The 16,472-nt window shown below is 43.7% G+C and overlaps 1 protein-coding gene across 4 annotated transcripts in view; it reads right to left on the bottom strand.

Annotated features, from left to right (window-relative positions):
• The window catches only part of ZBTB7C (zinc finger and BTB domain containing 7C), a 248,364-nt gene that overhangs the window by 95,276 nt on the left and 136,616 nt on the right, over nt 1-16,472 (bottom strand). For 2 of the 4 annotated variants that reach the window (XM_081929752.1, XM_081929751.1), the window contains exon 1: nt 6,424-6,744. The exons of 1 other annotated variant lie outside the window; for it this stretch is intronic. In XM_081929752.1, the coding sequence (XP_081785878.1) occupies nt 6,424-6,557 (134 nt within the window). In that variant the 5' untranslated portion in view covers nt 6,558-6,744. Of the gene's footprint in view, nt 1-6,423; nt 6,745-16,472 lie in introns of those variants that run through there. One more of the 4 variants, XM_081929753.1, reaches the window with a different exon arrangement.

Here is a 16,472-nt window from a genome sequence, read left to right as displayed (position 1 = left end):
TATTTCACTTGCTAAGTTGCATGCACACTTCAGCACTTTTTCAAGAAATATGGGGCAGCAGGCAACAAATTAGGTAAGGATAGATAGATAGATAGATTAGATAGATATAGATAGATAGATGATGATAGATATAGATAGATAGATATAGATAGATGATAGATGATAGATAGATAGATGATAGATAGATAGATAGATAGATGATAGATAGATGATAGATGATAGATAGATAGATAGATAGATAGATAGATAGATAGATAGATAGATGATAGATAGATAGATAGATGATAGATAGATGATAGATAGATAGATAGATAGATAGATAGATAGATAGATAGATAGATGATAGATAGATAGATGATAGATAGATAGATAGATAGATAGATAGATAGATAGATAGATAGATAGATAGATAGATATAGATTAGATAGATAGATGATAGATAGATGATAGATAGATAGATAGATAGATAGATAGATAGATAGATAGATAGATAGATGATAGATAGATAGAGATAGATAGATAAATAGATGATAGATAGATAGATAGATAGATAGATGATAGATAGATAGATAGATAGATAGATAGATAGATGATAGATAGATATAGATACCAGCTCTATCAAGCCAGCTAGATAGATAGAGACCAGGCCAAAGAACAGCTTATAAAACACACTTGGGGGTACAGTCACAGAAGGAAAACAAACAATTAAAACCATGTACAACAATAAATTTAAAAACAATGTGCAACAATAAACTACTGCAGGGAGCTGACCCAGAGTCACCCATAAAACCAAGTTTGGGGATTTTCTTAATGAACTAGTTTGAGTTGGGGGATGGTCTGCGCCTACAGATCTGTACACAGAATCTGGCGAACATCCGGATCGTCTTCTGATCTTTGCCTAACAGGAAAAGGCCAATTTTTTGTTTTTCTGGAAGGTCAGCGAGCCTCAACAGTAGGGGCTTGATGGTCTCACTACGTGCCTCTTCATAAAAGGGACATCTAAAGAGCAAGTGCTCTGGGCTTCCTATCTCCCCCAATGAACAGGCGCAAAGTCTCTGAGCGTATGGGACTTTTTAAAAGGCTGCTTCCAGGACCGGCGAGGGCAGAGCCGAGCTTCTGGTGAGTTTAAAGGCCCTTCTTGCATTTTTGGATACCAGAAAGAAGAGATATGCTGCCGGGGCGGCTATATATCTCCCGCTTTCTCCAATTTTATTGGACAGGGTAAGGACTTTTGACAGCTCAGTGGAATATTCCTCCTTTCTTCTCACCCTAAATCTGTTCTGGAGGTTCCACAAACCCTCTGGAACAGATTTGGGGGGGGGTGATGTGGGAGCATAGAGCAATGGCAGGGCGTGGGGGAGTTCCCCTGTGCAAATAGAAATCCTTGTTTGGCAGATCTACATTGTTTGATACTGCCCAACTGTGTCCTCCTCACTCAGCTCTAGAGCTCAAAAGGCAGGGCTGTCCGTCTGAACCACTGCCCATGAAGAGGGCATATTTAGAATAATAGATCCACAGCATTGTAGAGCTGGAAGGGACCGCAAGGGTCATCTAGCCCAACCCCCTGCCATGCAGGAATCTTTTTGCCCAGCACAGGACTCGAACCCACTGCCCAGAGATTAAGAATTTCCATGCTCTTCCAACTGAGCTCTATTTGCTGGAGCACATTGCCTTTTTGCAATCAAAACAAAAGCAATGACTTTAAAAAGCATCCTTTAGCACTAGTCTGAGCCATCGACAAGACCCACAACAAAGGGATTCGGGGGTGTGATAGTTATGTGGTGAAATCCATCGCTACAGTGTGGTTTCAGCCATGCAGTGTGTAGAGGGAGAAAATGCTGACTCTTGCATGAACGCAGCGGGAAAGTGATTAGGTCCCACAACAGGTCTTTGGCTGAAACGGAGAGATATGAAGACCCTCCATGGGGTAAAATATCACAGACAACCACAGCTCTACTCTTCAGAGGCCCTAATTGAGTACATTGACGACAAACTTAAATGCTATTGTAGGATCGGGGCAATGACATGAATTTTCATGCTTCCTTCGCTAGGAACATCACTGTACACCTGAACGAAGTGCAGTTTCAGAGATCTGAATTCAGATTTCAATCCCAGCTGCAGGGATTTAACAACAGCAAGACGTTCTTCTGTAGCGCAACTGCTTTTTTTCTTTTTATAAGAATTTATTAAGACTTTTCATAATACATTACCAAAAAAAAAAAAAACACAGAAAAGAAGAGAAGACAAAAAGAAGAATACAAAGTCCTCTCTCACAGGTAAATCTTAACTCTTAGACCACTCAGAAAGAGGTGAATTCTCCCAGCTCTCACCTGGGAGCTTCCCTTTCTTCTTCTAGCCGCCCATCCTGGGAGATCTTCTCTTCCCTGCTTCTCACACCAACCATGCATCGCCTTCAGAATTCAAAGTGTTTGTGCTGACCTTTAAAGCCCTAAACGACCTTGGTCCAGTATGCCTGAAGGAGCGTCTCCACCCCCATCGTTCTGCCCAGACACTGAGGTCCAGGTCCAAGGGCCTTCTGGCGGTTCCCTCACTGCGAGAAGCCAAGTTACAGGGATCCAGACAGAGGGCCTTCTTAGTAGTGGCACCCGCCCTGTGGAACGCCCTCCCACCAGATGTCAAAGAGAACAACAACTACCAGACTTTTAGAAGACGTCTGAAGGCAGCCCTGTTTAGGGAAGCTTTTAATGTTTGATGCATCACTGTATTTTAATATTTTGTAGGAAGCTGCCCAGAGTGGCTGGGGAAGCCCAGCCAGATGAACGGGGTATAAATAATGTTGTTGTTGTTGTTGTTGTTGTTGTTGTTGTTGTTGTTGTTGTTGTTGTTGTTGTTATCTTCATAGTGCAACTGTTAAAAGGGCCTCACATGCATTGAGTTGGTTCGCACAACATGCTAAGCCAAACCTCGTTTCTTTTTGGGCCACAGCTTGTAGAGGCAGTTTGGTCCAGTTCAGAGGCAGTCCCAGTTCAAACAACACACTAAACCAAACCTGGCATGGCAGCAAAAAAGGATCCAGGGTTGTGAGATCATCTCCCAGAGCTTGTAATGTCCACTTACTGTAGACAAATGGGCCGAAGAGTCAAGAGAGACACTTCCTTAAGGCGCCTTGGTAAGCTCATGGCAGAGGTGACATTTGAAGCAGCAACCTAGCTGTGATTTAGGCATCCCAGGTGGCCTTTCCAAAGCTTACAGAGGTCCCTTCCAGATCTACAATTCCTTGATCTATGGCTTCTGAATTGATAACTATGTTTTAGACACTATGTTATGCCTGTTCTCAATTTCATTTCATTTATTTTTTGCATGCATGCTACTGAACTGTACTAATTTCTGGCGAATGGTGGTCTTCTGCATAGCAGTAGAGGGTTGTCTAGTGCACTTATTTGGGCTACAATGTTATGTTTTCTTGCTTAACTGTTGAAACTAACTCTGCAAACATGCACAGGGCTCCAAAAATCCTCAAAATCACTGCCAGTGAATGTCATGTAATCAGAGCAATTGTAAGAACCTGTTTATTACCCTGAAATGTGAAAAAATATAATACGGGGGGCTGCAAGGGAATCTATATTTTGGAAATGGAGGCTCTCTCAGGTAATGATGGAGGAAAACTTTGCTTTGGTTTGTACTTTACAATATGCAAAGCAAAACAGATCCATCTTTTGAAACCTAAATTTTGCTGAATTTTGCAAAGTTCTCCAACCCAAAATGTGTATATCAGGGGAAAGTATGGATGAAAATACACAGATTATTAAAAAGAACATTTAAAATGCATTATATTAGGGGGACCTGCTTGCAAACAAAAATGCTTGCAAAAAAAAGAAGAAGTCTGCTCTAAAATGCTGACGAATTTTCGTTAGGAATTTTCGTTAGTCTTTAACAAAGAAAAAAAGCAAAACGATGTGGAAATGTAGCAAAGTGAACTTAACACAAGACTGAAATAATGAGAAACTGGGAGAAACAGAAATCGACAGTTTTGTCGAACTTGGGGAATAAATACCACTGGACTCGGGGCTAACCCATTCAACTGCCATCTTACGCCTCTGTGTATGTATTCCCTGTGTGTTCCTGCACTTAACCCTTGTTACCCCTGCTTCTTCCTCTGCCCTAGCCCTATGTTTTTAGCTCCCTTTACGACGCGAACCCATTTTGTCAGAAAATACACAGAACCTAGAGCTACCGCCCACATTTCGCCTAGAGCAACAGCGAAAGCAAAATCCGGATAGTTTCTCATGCAAAAGATGCAAGGAATTTGGGAGGAAAACAAAAAAAGAGTTCCGTAAAGAGTATTAAACATTCATGGGGTGGCAGTGGCAGTTGGACTTCCTGCATGTCACAAAGCAATCACTGGATTTTCCCTAAAGAGATATTCGAGGCGAATTCTGAGCTTCTTCCTCAGTTAAATTTCAAGGAAATGTTTGGTCCAGCTAGCAAAGTTTTCCAGCAAAGTTTGAGGGAAATGTTAAGCCTCTGAAGTCTTGTGTACAAACATGATAAACACATTGTGTGTGTGTGTGTGTGTGTGTGTGTGTAAGTGGAGGAGCAATTTCTTAACAGATATCCACGAGACGACTGTGCCTCAGAAATCCCAAGAGTGACAAAAAAATCAGTGTCCCTAACCTTGGTGTGATTTAAGGAATCCCACAGTCCAACCATCAATGGATTATTTAAACAATCTGTACTCCAGTTAAAGCAATTCCTACAAGACTGATGATGATATCAAGCTGCTCTATACTAAATAAACTGAAAAACGCACTATTCCCGAAAGGCCATATTGCAGTTTTCCACAAAGATTTCAGGTACGTATTATGCAGAAGAAGAAAAAAGCAAATGTATACATCCTGGCTAAGGAAGGGGAACAATTCAAATCCATTTACATTTAAAAGTGAACCTGCCTAATTTATACTTTACAGAACAATACGCAAACTGAAACACAGCTATCTTTTTATTTAAAAAATTCATACCTCTGAATTTTTCAGGGCACTTCTCCAAGCAAGTAATCTGTACAAAAATGCATATAATGGACTGCGTGCATCTAGTATTATTGACAGCATACAAAAATAAGTTATATTCGGGGGGAATGCTTTCCAAAAATGTGTTTATCAGGGGAATTGCACGCAAAACTTCAGGAGTAATTTGATGGTGAACTTTCACAAGGGAATTTTTCTTTTAAAAAGAAAAGAAAAGAGATGTAGAAATGTGGAGAAATGATCTTAAGAATGGAAAAATGGGAATCATAGATTTGCTCATTTCAAATCCTGACCTCATTCAGGGCTCATTCAGCTATGAGAGGCAAGAGGTTATACTGATGGACGATGAAGCACATCGCTGTAATTTCTATGTCACACCATAAGGTATAAAATATTATTTTCACCCATGATGATCCAGAGAATGTTTGCAACAATTTTTTTTTAAACCAACATACACCTGAGTCTGCAGTCCTATACACACTTACTTGGGACCTACTTCTGAGTAGACACACACAGGTTGAACTGTGAAAAGACAAAGTGCCAAGGCTCCAGAGTACCTCATCTGTTTCCTAGTATCTGATTTGCAAAAAGAATAAAAAAGCCACACAAAAGTTGCACAAAGCTATTCACAGGATATTCCGTCCTGAGCTTCGGATCACAATGACACAATGGTTATAAGATAGTTTCTTGTTTTCCGTACATAATGACAGACTTCTTCCCTGAGAGCAGTGGAACCAGTCGCTCTGAGTGCCTTTTAAAACTACAGCCCTGAGCATCCGCAATATTAAATTCCAGGGTAAGTCTTTACTCAACATGTTAGTTGAGGCACAAAGGAGCATAAAGGCGACCGTCAGATATACGAATCAAACCCCATGCAAAAGGAAGATTCAAACAAAGCTGAAAGAGGCAATCTTGTCGGATACAAAAATCCAGCATGCCCAAACTCACAGTAAGGCACTAAAACAACAAGGTATGTCCATGCCACATTTAGCAGCCAAAAAAGAAAAGAAAAAGAAGATTAAAAATAATGTATTGAATCCAACATGGGGGGAAACATGCAAAAATTGAAGAGGCTGTTACTATCTGCTGGATTGACATTGAGCCAAGACGCCAGTGTGTTTTGGAAGGATTTAAGAAGCACTAAAAAGACAGGAGAGAGAATCACAGCTTCTCCTTTGAATAGCAATTAACAAAACATGTTGGCTGTGATAGACTGTAAAAGAGAACAACAAACCGAAACACGCTATGGCACTTCAGGCAGGCTGGAAACATTTTTTTAATTAACCAAATTAGCCTCTGCAGAGAGAAGACAGGATGCTTCCTTGTGATTAAATAAACTTGGAAGCACGGAAAATAATAAACTCCAACCACCCTTTCTCGAGGAAAGAGCAAAGCAGGGGAGAGAGAGAGAGAAAGAGAGGAGACTAGCCTGACCTACCTCCGCAACTCTTTCCTCCTCCTTTCCCCTGGAGCCTTCAGTCGTAAAAACGTGCTGTTCTGTTTTAGAAAGACATATGCAAAAAGGCATTCTCCCCGTGCGTCTGCAGCAGAACGTAGTAGCTTGTCCCTCATTTGAAAGAGGAAAGTTAAGCCATTCTAGGAGCGGTTTGAAGGATTCCTTCCCACCACTCCCTCTAAACCAAAAGAATTTGGCAGCCAGCCCTGGCTGTCCACCTGTACGAAAAGCTTAACAGTACGCGGGGGAAGCTAGCGACTGTTTTGGATGCTCCCTTCTCAGCAACTGCCTTCTTCTGAAAAGACTTTCTCTCTCTTCCCTCCTTTCTTCTTAAAGAAAGGCAGGCTCTTGCCCAGGCTTCTGCCATCTAAGCAGCAGTTTTGCAAACCGAGAGCACAGGCTCCGAATAGCTAACTAGACAAACGGCAGATTTAAAAGGCAGATATAGTTAAAACATAATTAAATTAGGGGGGAAAATGCAATCAGTAACACCTTAACTATTAAGAATGCATTCCTTCTGTGCAAATTTAAAAGACATCCATGGATCACAGAGAGCTTAATTTACACACACACATACAATATGCCATAAAATATCTATGCCATGCAAGGTTTCAACCTATTGCATTGGAATACATAGTGAACTGTGTTTGGGGTAAGTGTTTAGAGGGGAGTAAGGAGGAGATTGTTTGATGTAGATTTGCCTCTGCTAACCTGGTTACAGGTTACTGGTTACAGGGAACCAGGCAGAGGGCCTTCTCGGTAGTGGCACCTGCCCTGTGGAATGCCCTCCCACCAGATGTCAAAGAGGAAAACAACTACCAGACTTTTAGAAGACATCTGAAGACAGCCCTGTTTAAGGAAGCTTTTAATGTTTAATAGTTTAAAATACAATAGTATTTTAATGTTCTGTTGGAAGCCTCCCAGAGTGGCTGGGGAAACCCAGCCAGATGGGCAGGGTATAAATAATATATTATTATTATTATTATTATTATTATTATTATTATTATTATTATGCCTTCCAGAGGTTGTGACTACAACTCCCATCAGGCTAGCTAGTCCAAAACGTCTGGAGGGCACCTGCTTAGCAAAGGCAGATACAGGGCATTTTAAGGGTTGTAGATTTGGGACATTGATGGAGTATGAAACAGCAGTTGTGGAGGGATCCAGCCAGTTGGAAGAAGGAGAGGAAAAATGGGTGAGGAGGGCAGAGGCGATTATCTGGGCAGGAATGTGTGTAGGAGATTACTAGTTCTAACTGCATCCATCCCAGGCTGAATTCCTGCACGCAAGGGACTGAACCCCTAGCCTGATAGCTTGATAGCACATGCCATGCTATTATTAATATATATAATACCACTGCAGTAAAATGAAGTGGTAGAATCCTGTGGTGGTGGTAGAATAACAGACCCTCCAAGTGTCCCTATTTTCCAAGGATTGTCCTGGATTTACAGAAGCCATCCTGGTTTCTGATTTTATCCTAGAATGTCCCACTTTTCCTTAAAGGTAAAGGACCCCTGACCATTAAGTCCAGTCACGAACGACTCTGGGGTTGCGGCACTCATCTCACTCTATAGGCCGAGGGAGCGTGTTTGTCCACAGACAGTTTTTCCGGGTCATGTGGCCAGCACAACTAAGCCGCTTCTGGCAAAACCAGAGCAGCGCACGGAAATGCCGTTTGCCTTCCCGCCGGAGTGGTACCTACCGTATTTTTTGCTCTATAAGACGCACCAGACCACAAGACGCACCTAGTTTTTTAAGGAGGAAAACAAGAAAAAAAATATTCTGAATCTCAGAAGCCAGAACAGCAAGAGGGATCTCTGCGCAGTGAAAGCAGCAATCCCTCTTGCTGTTCTGGCTTCTGGGATAGCTGCGCAGCCTGCATTTGCTCCATAAGATGCACACACATTTCCCCTTACTTTTTAGGAGGGAAAAAGTGAGTCTTATAGAGCAAAAAAATACGGTATTTATCTACTTGCACTTTGACGTGCTTTCGAACTGCTAGGTTGGCAGGAGCTGGGACCGAGCAACGGGAGCTCACCCCGTCGCAGGGATTCGAACTGCGGACCTTCCGATCGCCAAGCCCTAGGCTCTGTGGTTTAGACCACAGCGCCATAAGCACCCCACTTTTCCTTAGGACATCCCTATTTTCATCAGAGAAATGTTGGAAGGGATGGAATAGATAGTACCACTACATGTTTTGGAAGTCTTTTCTTTTGAATGCACAACCACATTTTTATTTTTATTTCAAATACTCTTTAAAAGCAGCAAGAAACTTTTGCACCAAGGAGAAATTAGCTCTGCTCCTTCCCTCTTGTGCTAGCTGCTACTTCCAGGGAAGAGGGTAATTTGCTTTGCTTTTAAATCTAGGGGTTGCCATATGTCCTCTTTTTCCAGGACACCTCCTCTTTTTCATGGGTATGTAAAATGAGAGTCGTCATAGTGCTCCATAGTTAAAAGTAGAAGTCGGCAAATGTGTCCTCTTTGTTGCTCTTCAAAACATGGCAACCCTAAATCTCCAGTCCACCATATTCTGTTCTACCACCTCAGGAGCAATTTACCTCTCAATCCCCGTCTCATTCTGCATGCTTGGGCAGCCAGCTTTCAGCTTCTGAGCTATCAACTTGGAAGATCCCCATTGAAATCCCGACTTTACTATGAACCATTCTTTGGGTGCCTTTAGGCATGTCTCCCCTACTCCCCCCTCCCCCCCCCCAGCCTCAGTCCTTCCATCTGCCAAATGGGAGCGATAATATTAATGGAATTTATGGGGTTGCTATAAGGATTGCTGAGATCAGAATACTCTAAAAAGTCCCATGGAAAGGCTAAGTTTGATTACCCTTATCGACGACACCCAAAACTTTATCCAGCCCAAGTTTTCTGATTGCTAAGGGCAGAGCTCCTGAAATACGACCAACCAATCCAAATGACGAACAAGCCGCAATCTGCGTGCTGACAAGTTGGGTGAGGCTTTACTTTAATTGCAGAAGTTGAATGCTTAGGGGAATTATTTTTTATTTTTTTAAAAAAATGTTTTGGAATCCTTTGGTTTCTGAACGTCCTCTCCCACCTTTCTCCTACGATCCCACACCCAACCTGCTATCAGCAACTGGCTACTGGCTTTTTAAGGAGTGTCTGGGTACATTAATCAGCAGAGCCAGTGCAAACCATATGCCTGCGCCGAGATAAGGTCCTAGCAAAATCTGGGCCATGTCCAGTAAATGCCAATCTACCCAGCCTTGGAAATGAAGAAGAAGAAGAAAGAAAATTGCCTCCCAGTGTTTTCCCGGTTATATCGCCCTCAGAGGAATACACCCTTGTGTATATCTGCTCTTCCACCTCCCAGTTTGAGCCCCCACTCATCATGTTTTCTGGGAGGAGAGTTAAGTACAGAAAGAACAGAAGGCTAGCATCGTAAAGTCAACCATGGGAGGACAGAAGCTGATGGGCAAAACCCCTGGCATAACCAGAAAAAGGCAGTAAAGGTCTCCCCTTAAAGGGCTGCCACATGGAAGATGGAGCAAATTTGTTTTCTTTCTTTCTTTTTTAACGTTCTTGTGTTACATATGTATAGATTGTCATATTACATTACATAACTTAAAGGTAAAGGTAAAGGGACCCCTGACCATTAGGTCCAGTCGTGGCCGATTCTGGGGTTGCGGCGCTCATCTCACTTTATTGGCCAAGGGAGCCGGCGTACAGCTTCCGGGTCATGTGGCCAGCATGACTAAGCTGCTTCTGGCGAACCAGAGCAGCACACGGAAACGCCGTTTACCTTCCCGCCAGAGCGGTACCTATTTATCTACTTGCACTTTGATGTGCTTTTCGAACTGCTAGGTTGGCAGGAGCAGGGACCGAGCAACGGGATTCGAATCACCGACCTTCTGATCGGCAAGTCCTAGGCTCTGTGGTTTAACCCACAGCACCACCCGTGTCCCATTGCATGACTTATTATAGTATAATTTCCAACATGTATACAGAGTTTATATACAAAATTTATATACCTAAAGAAAGGGGGGGAGAGAAAACAAAGACAAAAACTATTCCAAAATCATATATGTACCAACACTATAGACTTCCTGTCAATCACGTTGTATATTCCTTTTTTACAAATGAATTATTCTACAGTGGTACCTCGGGTTACATATGCTTCAGTTTACAGACTCCGCTAACTCAGAAATAGTACCTCGGGTTAAGAACTTTGCTTCAGGCTGAGAAGAGAAATCACGCAGCAGCGGGAGGCCCCATTAGCTAAAGTGGTGCTTCAGGTTAAGAACAGTTTCAGGTTAAGAACGGACCTCTGGAACGAATTAAGTACCACTGTATATTCCTTTACATTTTATCTAATACATTCCTATATCAATATGAACCCTTAATCTTGTTTCTCAACTCAATTTCTCTCCAACGTCAATCGAATGCTAGCATAGATAGCAAACCTTTACTGTATTTTTTGAACATATATCTTATATCTATCCCACTTTTCCATAAACTTTTGTTTTGAGTTGCCTCTCAGGCTGTTTGTCAACTGCGCCATTTCAGCAAATTCTTGTAGCTTGTTATGCCAATCCATTATTGTCGGGACTTCTTCTTCCTTCCGCCTTTTTGCCACCAAAGTCCGAGCTGCAGCCGTTGCATATAAAAATACCCCCCTAAAGGCCTTGGGGAGCAAGCGTGTTTCCTGTGGCCACAGAGGGTAGGGCCCAAACCAACAGAATCAAAACACAGGGAAGGAGATTCAGATTAAACGTTGGTAAGAACTTTCTTGTGGCAAGAGGTGTTCGACAGTGGAATGCAAACTTATGCTGAAATGGCGAAATTAGCTGCCAGACGAAGAGGGTATAACGGGGAAGCGTTTAAGAAGGAATACCTAGACATCATCTTAAAAAGCAGAGACATCACCTTGCCACAAAGGTCCGTATAGTTAAAGCTCCGGTTTTCCCAGTAGTGATGTATGGAAGTGAGAGCTGGACCATAAAGAAGGCTGATCGCCAAAGAATAGATGCTTTTGAATTACGGTGCTGGAGGAGACTCTGGAAAGTCCCATGGATTGCAAGAAGATCAAACCCATCCGTTCTTAGGGAAATCAGCCCTGAGTGCTCACTGGAAGGACAGATCATGAAGCTGAGACTCCAATACTTTGGCCACCTCATGAGAAGAGAAGACTGCCTAGAAAAGACCCTGATGTTGGGAAAGATTGAGGGCACAAGGAGAAGGGGACGGCAGAGGACGAGATGGTTGGACAGTGTTCTCGAAGCTACCAGCATGAGTTTGACCAAACTGCGGGAGGCAGTGGAAAACAGGAGTGCCTGGCGTGCTCTGGTCCGTGGGGTCACGAAGCGTCGGACATGACTAAACGACTAAACAACAACAACAGAGACCATTGATGGATTATCTATCAAAGTATCACCCATACATGAAGTCGAGGGCAGGATTTGAAATAGAAGCAGTGGATTTTACTGAAAGAACTCAGAACAGCAAATTTCAGATATTAAAAGCACATGTGTTGTAAAACAGCTAATAAAAAGAAGTAAAAAACAAACAATAGGAAAGAAGGGATGGGAAGTCAAGTAGAAAGTTACGTTGATTTTTTTTTTTTGTATAGGATGGTAAATGTTTTGGAATTTTTTTGGAGATTTAATAAAATTTTAATAGATACAGTGGATGCTCAGGTTGCAAATGTGATCCATGTGGGATGCACATTCGCAACCCGTGTCTGCACACGCACGGGTTGCGATTCGGCACTTCTGCACATGCGCAAAGCACAATTTAGGCTTCTGCACATGCGCGACTGCTGAAACCCGGAAGTAACCTGTTCCAGTACTTCTGGGTTTCGGCAGTCTGTAACCCGAAAAAACACAACCTGAAGTGGCTGTAACCCGAGGTATGACTGTATTGCTGTTTTTCTAGAAAAGGAGGTGCAGGAACTCCCACTTTTTAAAGGGGAAGCCTATATAATCTGGCAAGTAGGACTAGCAATCGCTGACAACTTTTCTTTCCCAACCTGTAGTTCGCTGCCATTATTCTTCCAGCATATGAAAAAACCACATAACAATCACATCATTAATTATGTCATTACGTGTGGCTACAGCTTTCGGCTTCCCCCAATGAATCCTGGGAAGTGTAGTTTGTTAAGAGTGCTGAGAGTTGCTAGCAGATTCCCTGTTCGCCTCCCAGAGTTCCCTGGGAAGAGGGACTTATTTTAGAAGTCCACTCACCGCTTTTGGTGCTGCGACATTGTGGGAAGGAGGAGGCTTCGATGGGCCCGGACGGAGGAATTCAAACTGCTGTGCCCTTCCTGGTGGGCAGAGGAGGCCTAAGCCCCCGCTGTCTATCAGGAACCAGATCCTAGCTTGCACCCTTCTTTGCGAATGGGGGTGCAGGCTGGGACCTGGGCTGTGCCAGGGAGCAGAGCTGATGGAGCCAACAGTGGGCTTCCCTCGGATCTGCCCCATGCCCATTTAAGCAACCTACGCCTGGGGCTCAGCCTGTTTGTTCCTACGCCGGGTTTTCCCACCTGCGCACCCTCAGTTTAAGCTGATAGTCAATGACTTTGCTGTGGATACGGTGGTCGCATTTCTTTATGGGGCCAAGTAGGAATTTGCCCACCGGGCTAATTGGCACTGACCTGGTGGTTTTGCCTACCTCATAGCAATAATCACAACTGGTTGGGCATTGGGGAAATCCTTTGTTTGGGACGGAGGGGAGGTTGTAGTCTCCCCTTGCCCCTCCAAATGCTGGGGTATCCCATTAAAGGGATCCTGGGGGAGTGGTCATGTCTGCATGCCCAGGGGGTCAGGGCCACACACAGCAGTCCCTGTGGGGTCACCCTATTGGATGTAAGTAGTAGGAACCACCGCCTGGAATGACCACGCGTCACTTCTGGCAGGCGGGCTGGAAGTATTTAGTTTACCCCTCTTTTGTCTTTACAGTGGCACCTCAGGATAAGTACTTAATTTGTTCTGGAGGTCCGTTCTTAACCTAAAACTGTTCTGAACTTGAGGTACCACTATAGCTAATGGGGCCTCCTGCTGCCGCCACGCGATTTCTGTTCTCATCCTGAAGCAAAGTTCTTAACCCTATTTCTGGGTTAGCGGAGTCTGTAACCTGAAGCATCTGTAACCTGAAGCGTCTGTAACCCGAGGTACCACTGTATTCAATAAAGCTGGGCCTGCTTTGACCCAAAACCAGTCTTATTGGTCTCTTATTTCTATGGGTTGGTGTATGGGGAGTCTGATGCCTGGTCCTGCAACCACTCTGCAAATTGTTACTCTGTGAGTGGAATAGGAACTTCCTAAAAATTTTCAGCACCCTTAACAAAGCACAGTTCACAAAATTATTTGGGGGAAGCCGTGACTGCTGGAAATGATAGGATACTGCTTTAAATGTATAGTATGGACAGGGCCTTAAAGATTTCAGCAGGCTAAGAAAAAACTCCCCATAATTTTCCTGGGTTGAACTGAGCCACTGATGTATCTTCTGCTTATAGTCACAAAACTTTATTTCCTTCCTTCTTTCTTCCCTCCGCCTCTTTTTGCTGCAGGCGAACATTTAATATTGCTTCTCCCGAACTAAAATATCCAGCTGACCCGATTTCCTCCCTTTGCTCCCATCCTCCGTATTACGTCTCAAATGTGCTCCAAGACTGAGAAGGTATTGACCAAGTTCCAGTTGGAAATTAAACTCTTTATGGTCTTCCTACAAATCCAATGAAAAATATATACATGTCCATGAAGAAAATATGCTACAGTCAAAGGCTGGCTCTTCTAATCGGCCACATTGCACCACCTGTTGTTTAATAGATGACCTGTCTTAGCAATCCGGCAGAACGGTGCATTTTTCACTCCAGGTTCGAAATGGAAAGATGTGGGTTTTATGCACTTCTAAGTAGAAGTTGCTGATAGCTGCAGTTGAGATTCCCCACGTCACTAGTGGCAGGGCCAGAGACAACAGCGGACAGAGAGAGATGAATACAAGGTTCACTTTCATACAGTAGGTTAGTTTCTGTTGATTCAGAAAAGATCTAGGAGAGTATGTGAGGCAGATTTTTAAAACACTTTTTATGCTTTACAGTCATACCTCATGTTACATCCGCTTCATGTTACGTTCTTTCAGGTTATGTCTCGCGGCGACCCGGAAGTACTGGAAAGGGTTACTTCCAGGTTTCGCCACTTGTGTATGTGCAGAAGTGCCAAATGGCATCACACACATGCGCAGAAGCGGCGAATGGCAACCCAGGCGTGCGCAGACGCGCCACTGCGGGTTGCATTCTTTTTATGTTGTGAACGGGCCGCCAGAATGGATCCTGTTTGCACCAGAGATACCACTGTATTTTGCTGTTGCCACAGACCACCATTTCACCCCCTCCCAATGCCTCAGACACAACATTGCTGAGACACTGGGCAGTGTGGGGCTGCCCTCCCCAACCAGTGTTGACTATGTTCTCCAAAAACGATAACTCTACTAAAGTTTTGGGGTTTTTTGAAGAAGAAAAAGAATTGTTTTTCTGTTTATAATCACTATTATTTGCAAGATCTTTCCCCCCCTCCCTTACACACCCACCCACCCTTGGTTATTCCATGACACTGCCACAACAGAAACATTGCTTGTGGGGTGAGGGATGTGGCATGATGCTGAACTGTGAAGATTGGCAGGGAAGAGTAAATTAATTTCCTTAATTGGGTGGCTGGCGCTGGCATCAAGGAAAACCTGCAGCCCATTTGCATGAGGCTGGGACGGAAGAACTTTTGGCTTTAAGGAACTGGTTTTGGAACTGGTTGGTGGATGATGCTGACTCCAGAGAATGAAAGGGCGTTGAGGGAAAGAGGCAGGGAAGGGTGGCTGTGGAAACTTGGGCAAGAGGAGGGAGAGACCTTTCATTGCGCACATAACACAAGCGTACAAAGTGTTAGAATGCTAGAAAATCTGCAAATTGCTGCGGAACTGTGGAGAACTGAATTCAAAGCTGGAAAAACGAGAGACAGAGAGAAACAGTTCTCTAAATAAACCAGGGCTGGTTTGGACGTTTATAAACTCTACGTGGGGCTACCTTTGAAGGTGCCCTGGAAACTACAACTAACCAAGAATGCGGCAACTAGGAGTGGCCACTGAGACCATATAACACCGATCCTCAAAGACCTACATTGGCTCCCAGTAGGTTTCCGAGCACAATTCAAAGTGTTAGTGCTGTCCTTTAAAGCCCTAAAAGGCCTCGGTCCAGTATACCTGAAGGAGCGTCTCCACCCCCATCATTCATCCCGGACACTGAGGTCCAGCTCTGAGGGCCTTCTGACGCGAGAAGTAAGGTTACAAGGAATCAGGTAGAGGGCCTTCTTGGTAGTGGCACCCTCCCTGTGAAATGCCCTCCCATCAGACGTCAAGGAAATAAACAACTATCTGACTTTTAGAAGACATCTGAAGATAACAAAGTTTAGGGAAGTTTTTAATGTTTGATGTTTTATCGTGTTTTTAATATTTTGTTTTGAGCTGCCCAGAGTGGCTGGGGAAACCCAGCCAGATGGGCGGGGTGAAAATAATAATTTATCATCATCATCATCATCATTAACTGCACTCCCAGGGCTCAAAGTTGAAGCAAAATCATTCTTTAAAAAGTTATGTCTATGTTATGTACTGAGCTGAATCCTAGAACAATAGGATCCAGAATGCAGCGGTCTGATTGGGCCGCAGGAGCCACCCAATCCAGCTCCAGGTGGAAGTGAGTCCGCAACCTGATTGGCCTACAGGAGCAGCCCGGAATTAACCAATCACACAGGGCCAATTGCGTAAATAGTGTGTGTGTGTGTGTGTGTGTGTGTGTGTGTGTATACGTTTTGAGGAAAGATTCATTCATTGCTACTATGAGCTGAATAAAGAGCATGAAATTCACACTCGACTCTGAGTATGGCAGCTTCTGTGGTAGCTCCTAATTTGTGAAACTTCCTCCCCACAAAGGTGCGCCTCACACCTTCACTACACAGTTTTTGGGGAATGCTGAAGATGCACCTCTTTACCTCAGCCTTCGACGCCTAAGATGTATC

The sequence above is a fragment of the Podarcis melisellensis genome (assembly GCF_964234715.1).
Source record: "Podarcis melisellensis genome assembly, chromosome: 11".
Lineage (NCBI taxonomy): Eukaryota > Metazoa > Chordata > Lepidosauria > Squamata > Lacertidae > Podarcis > Podarcis melisellensis.
Note: the sequence above shows the minus strand (reverse complement) of the source record. Positions and strands in the feature narration are given on the sequence as shown.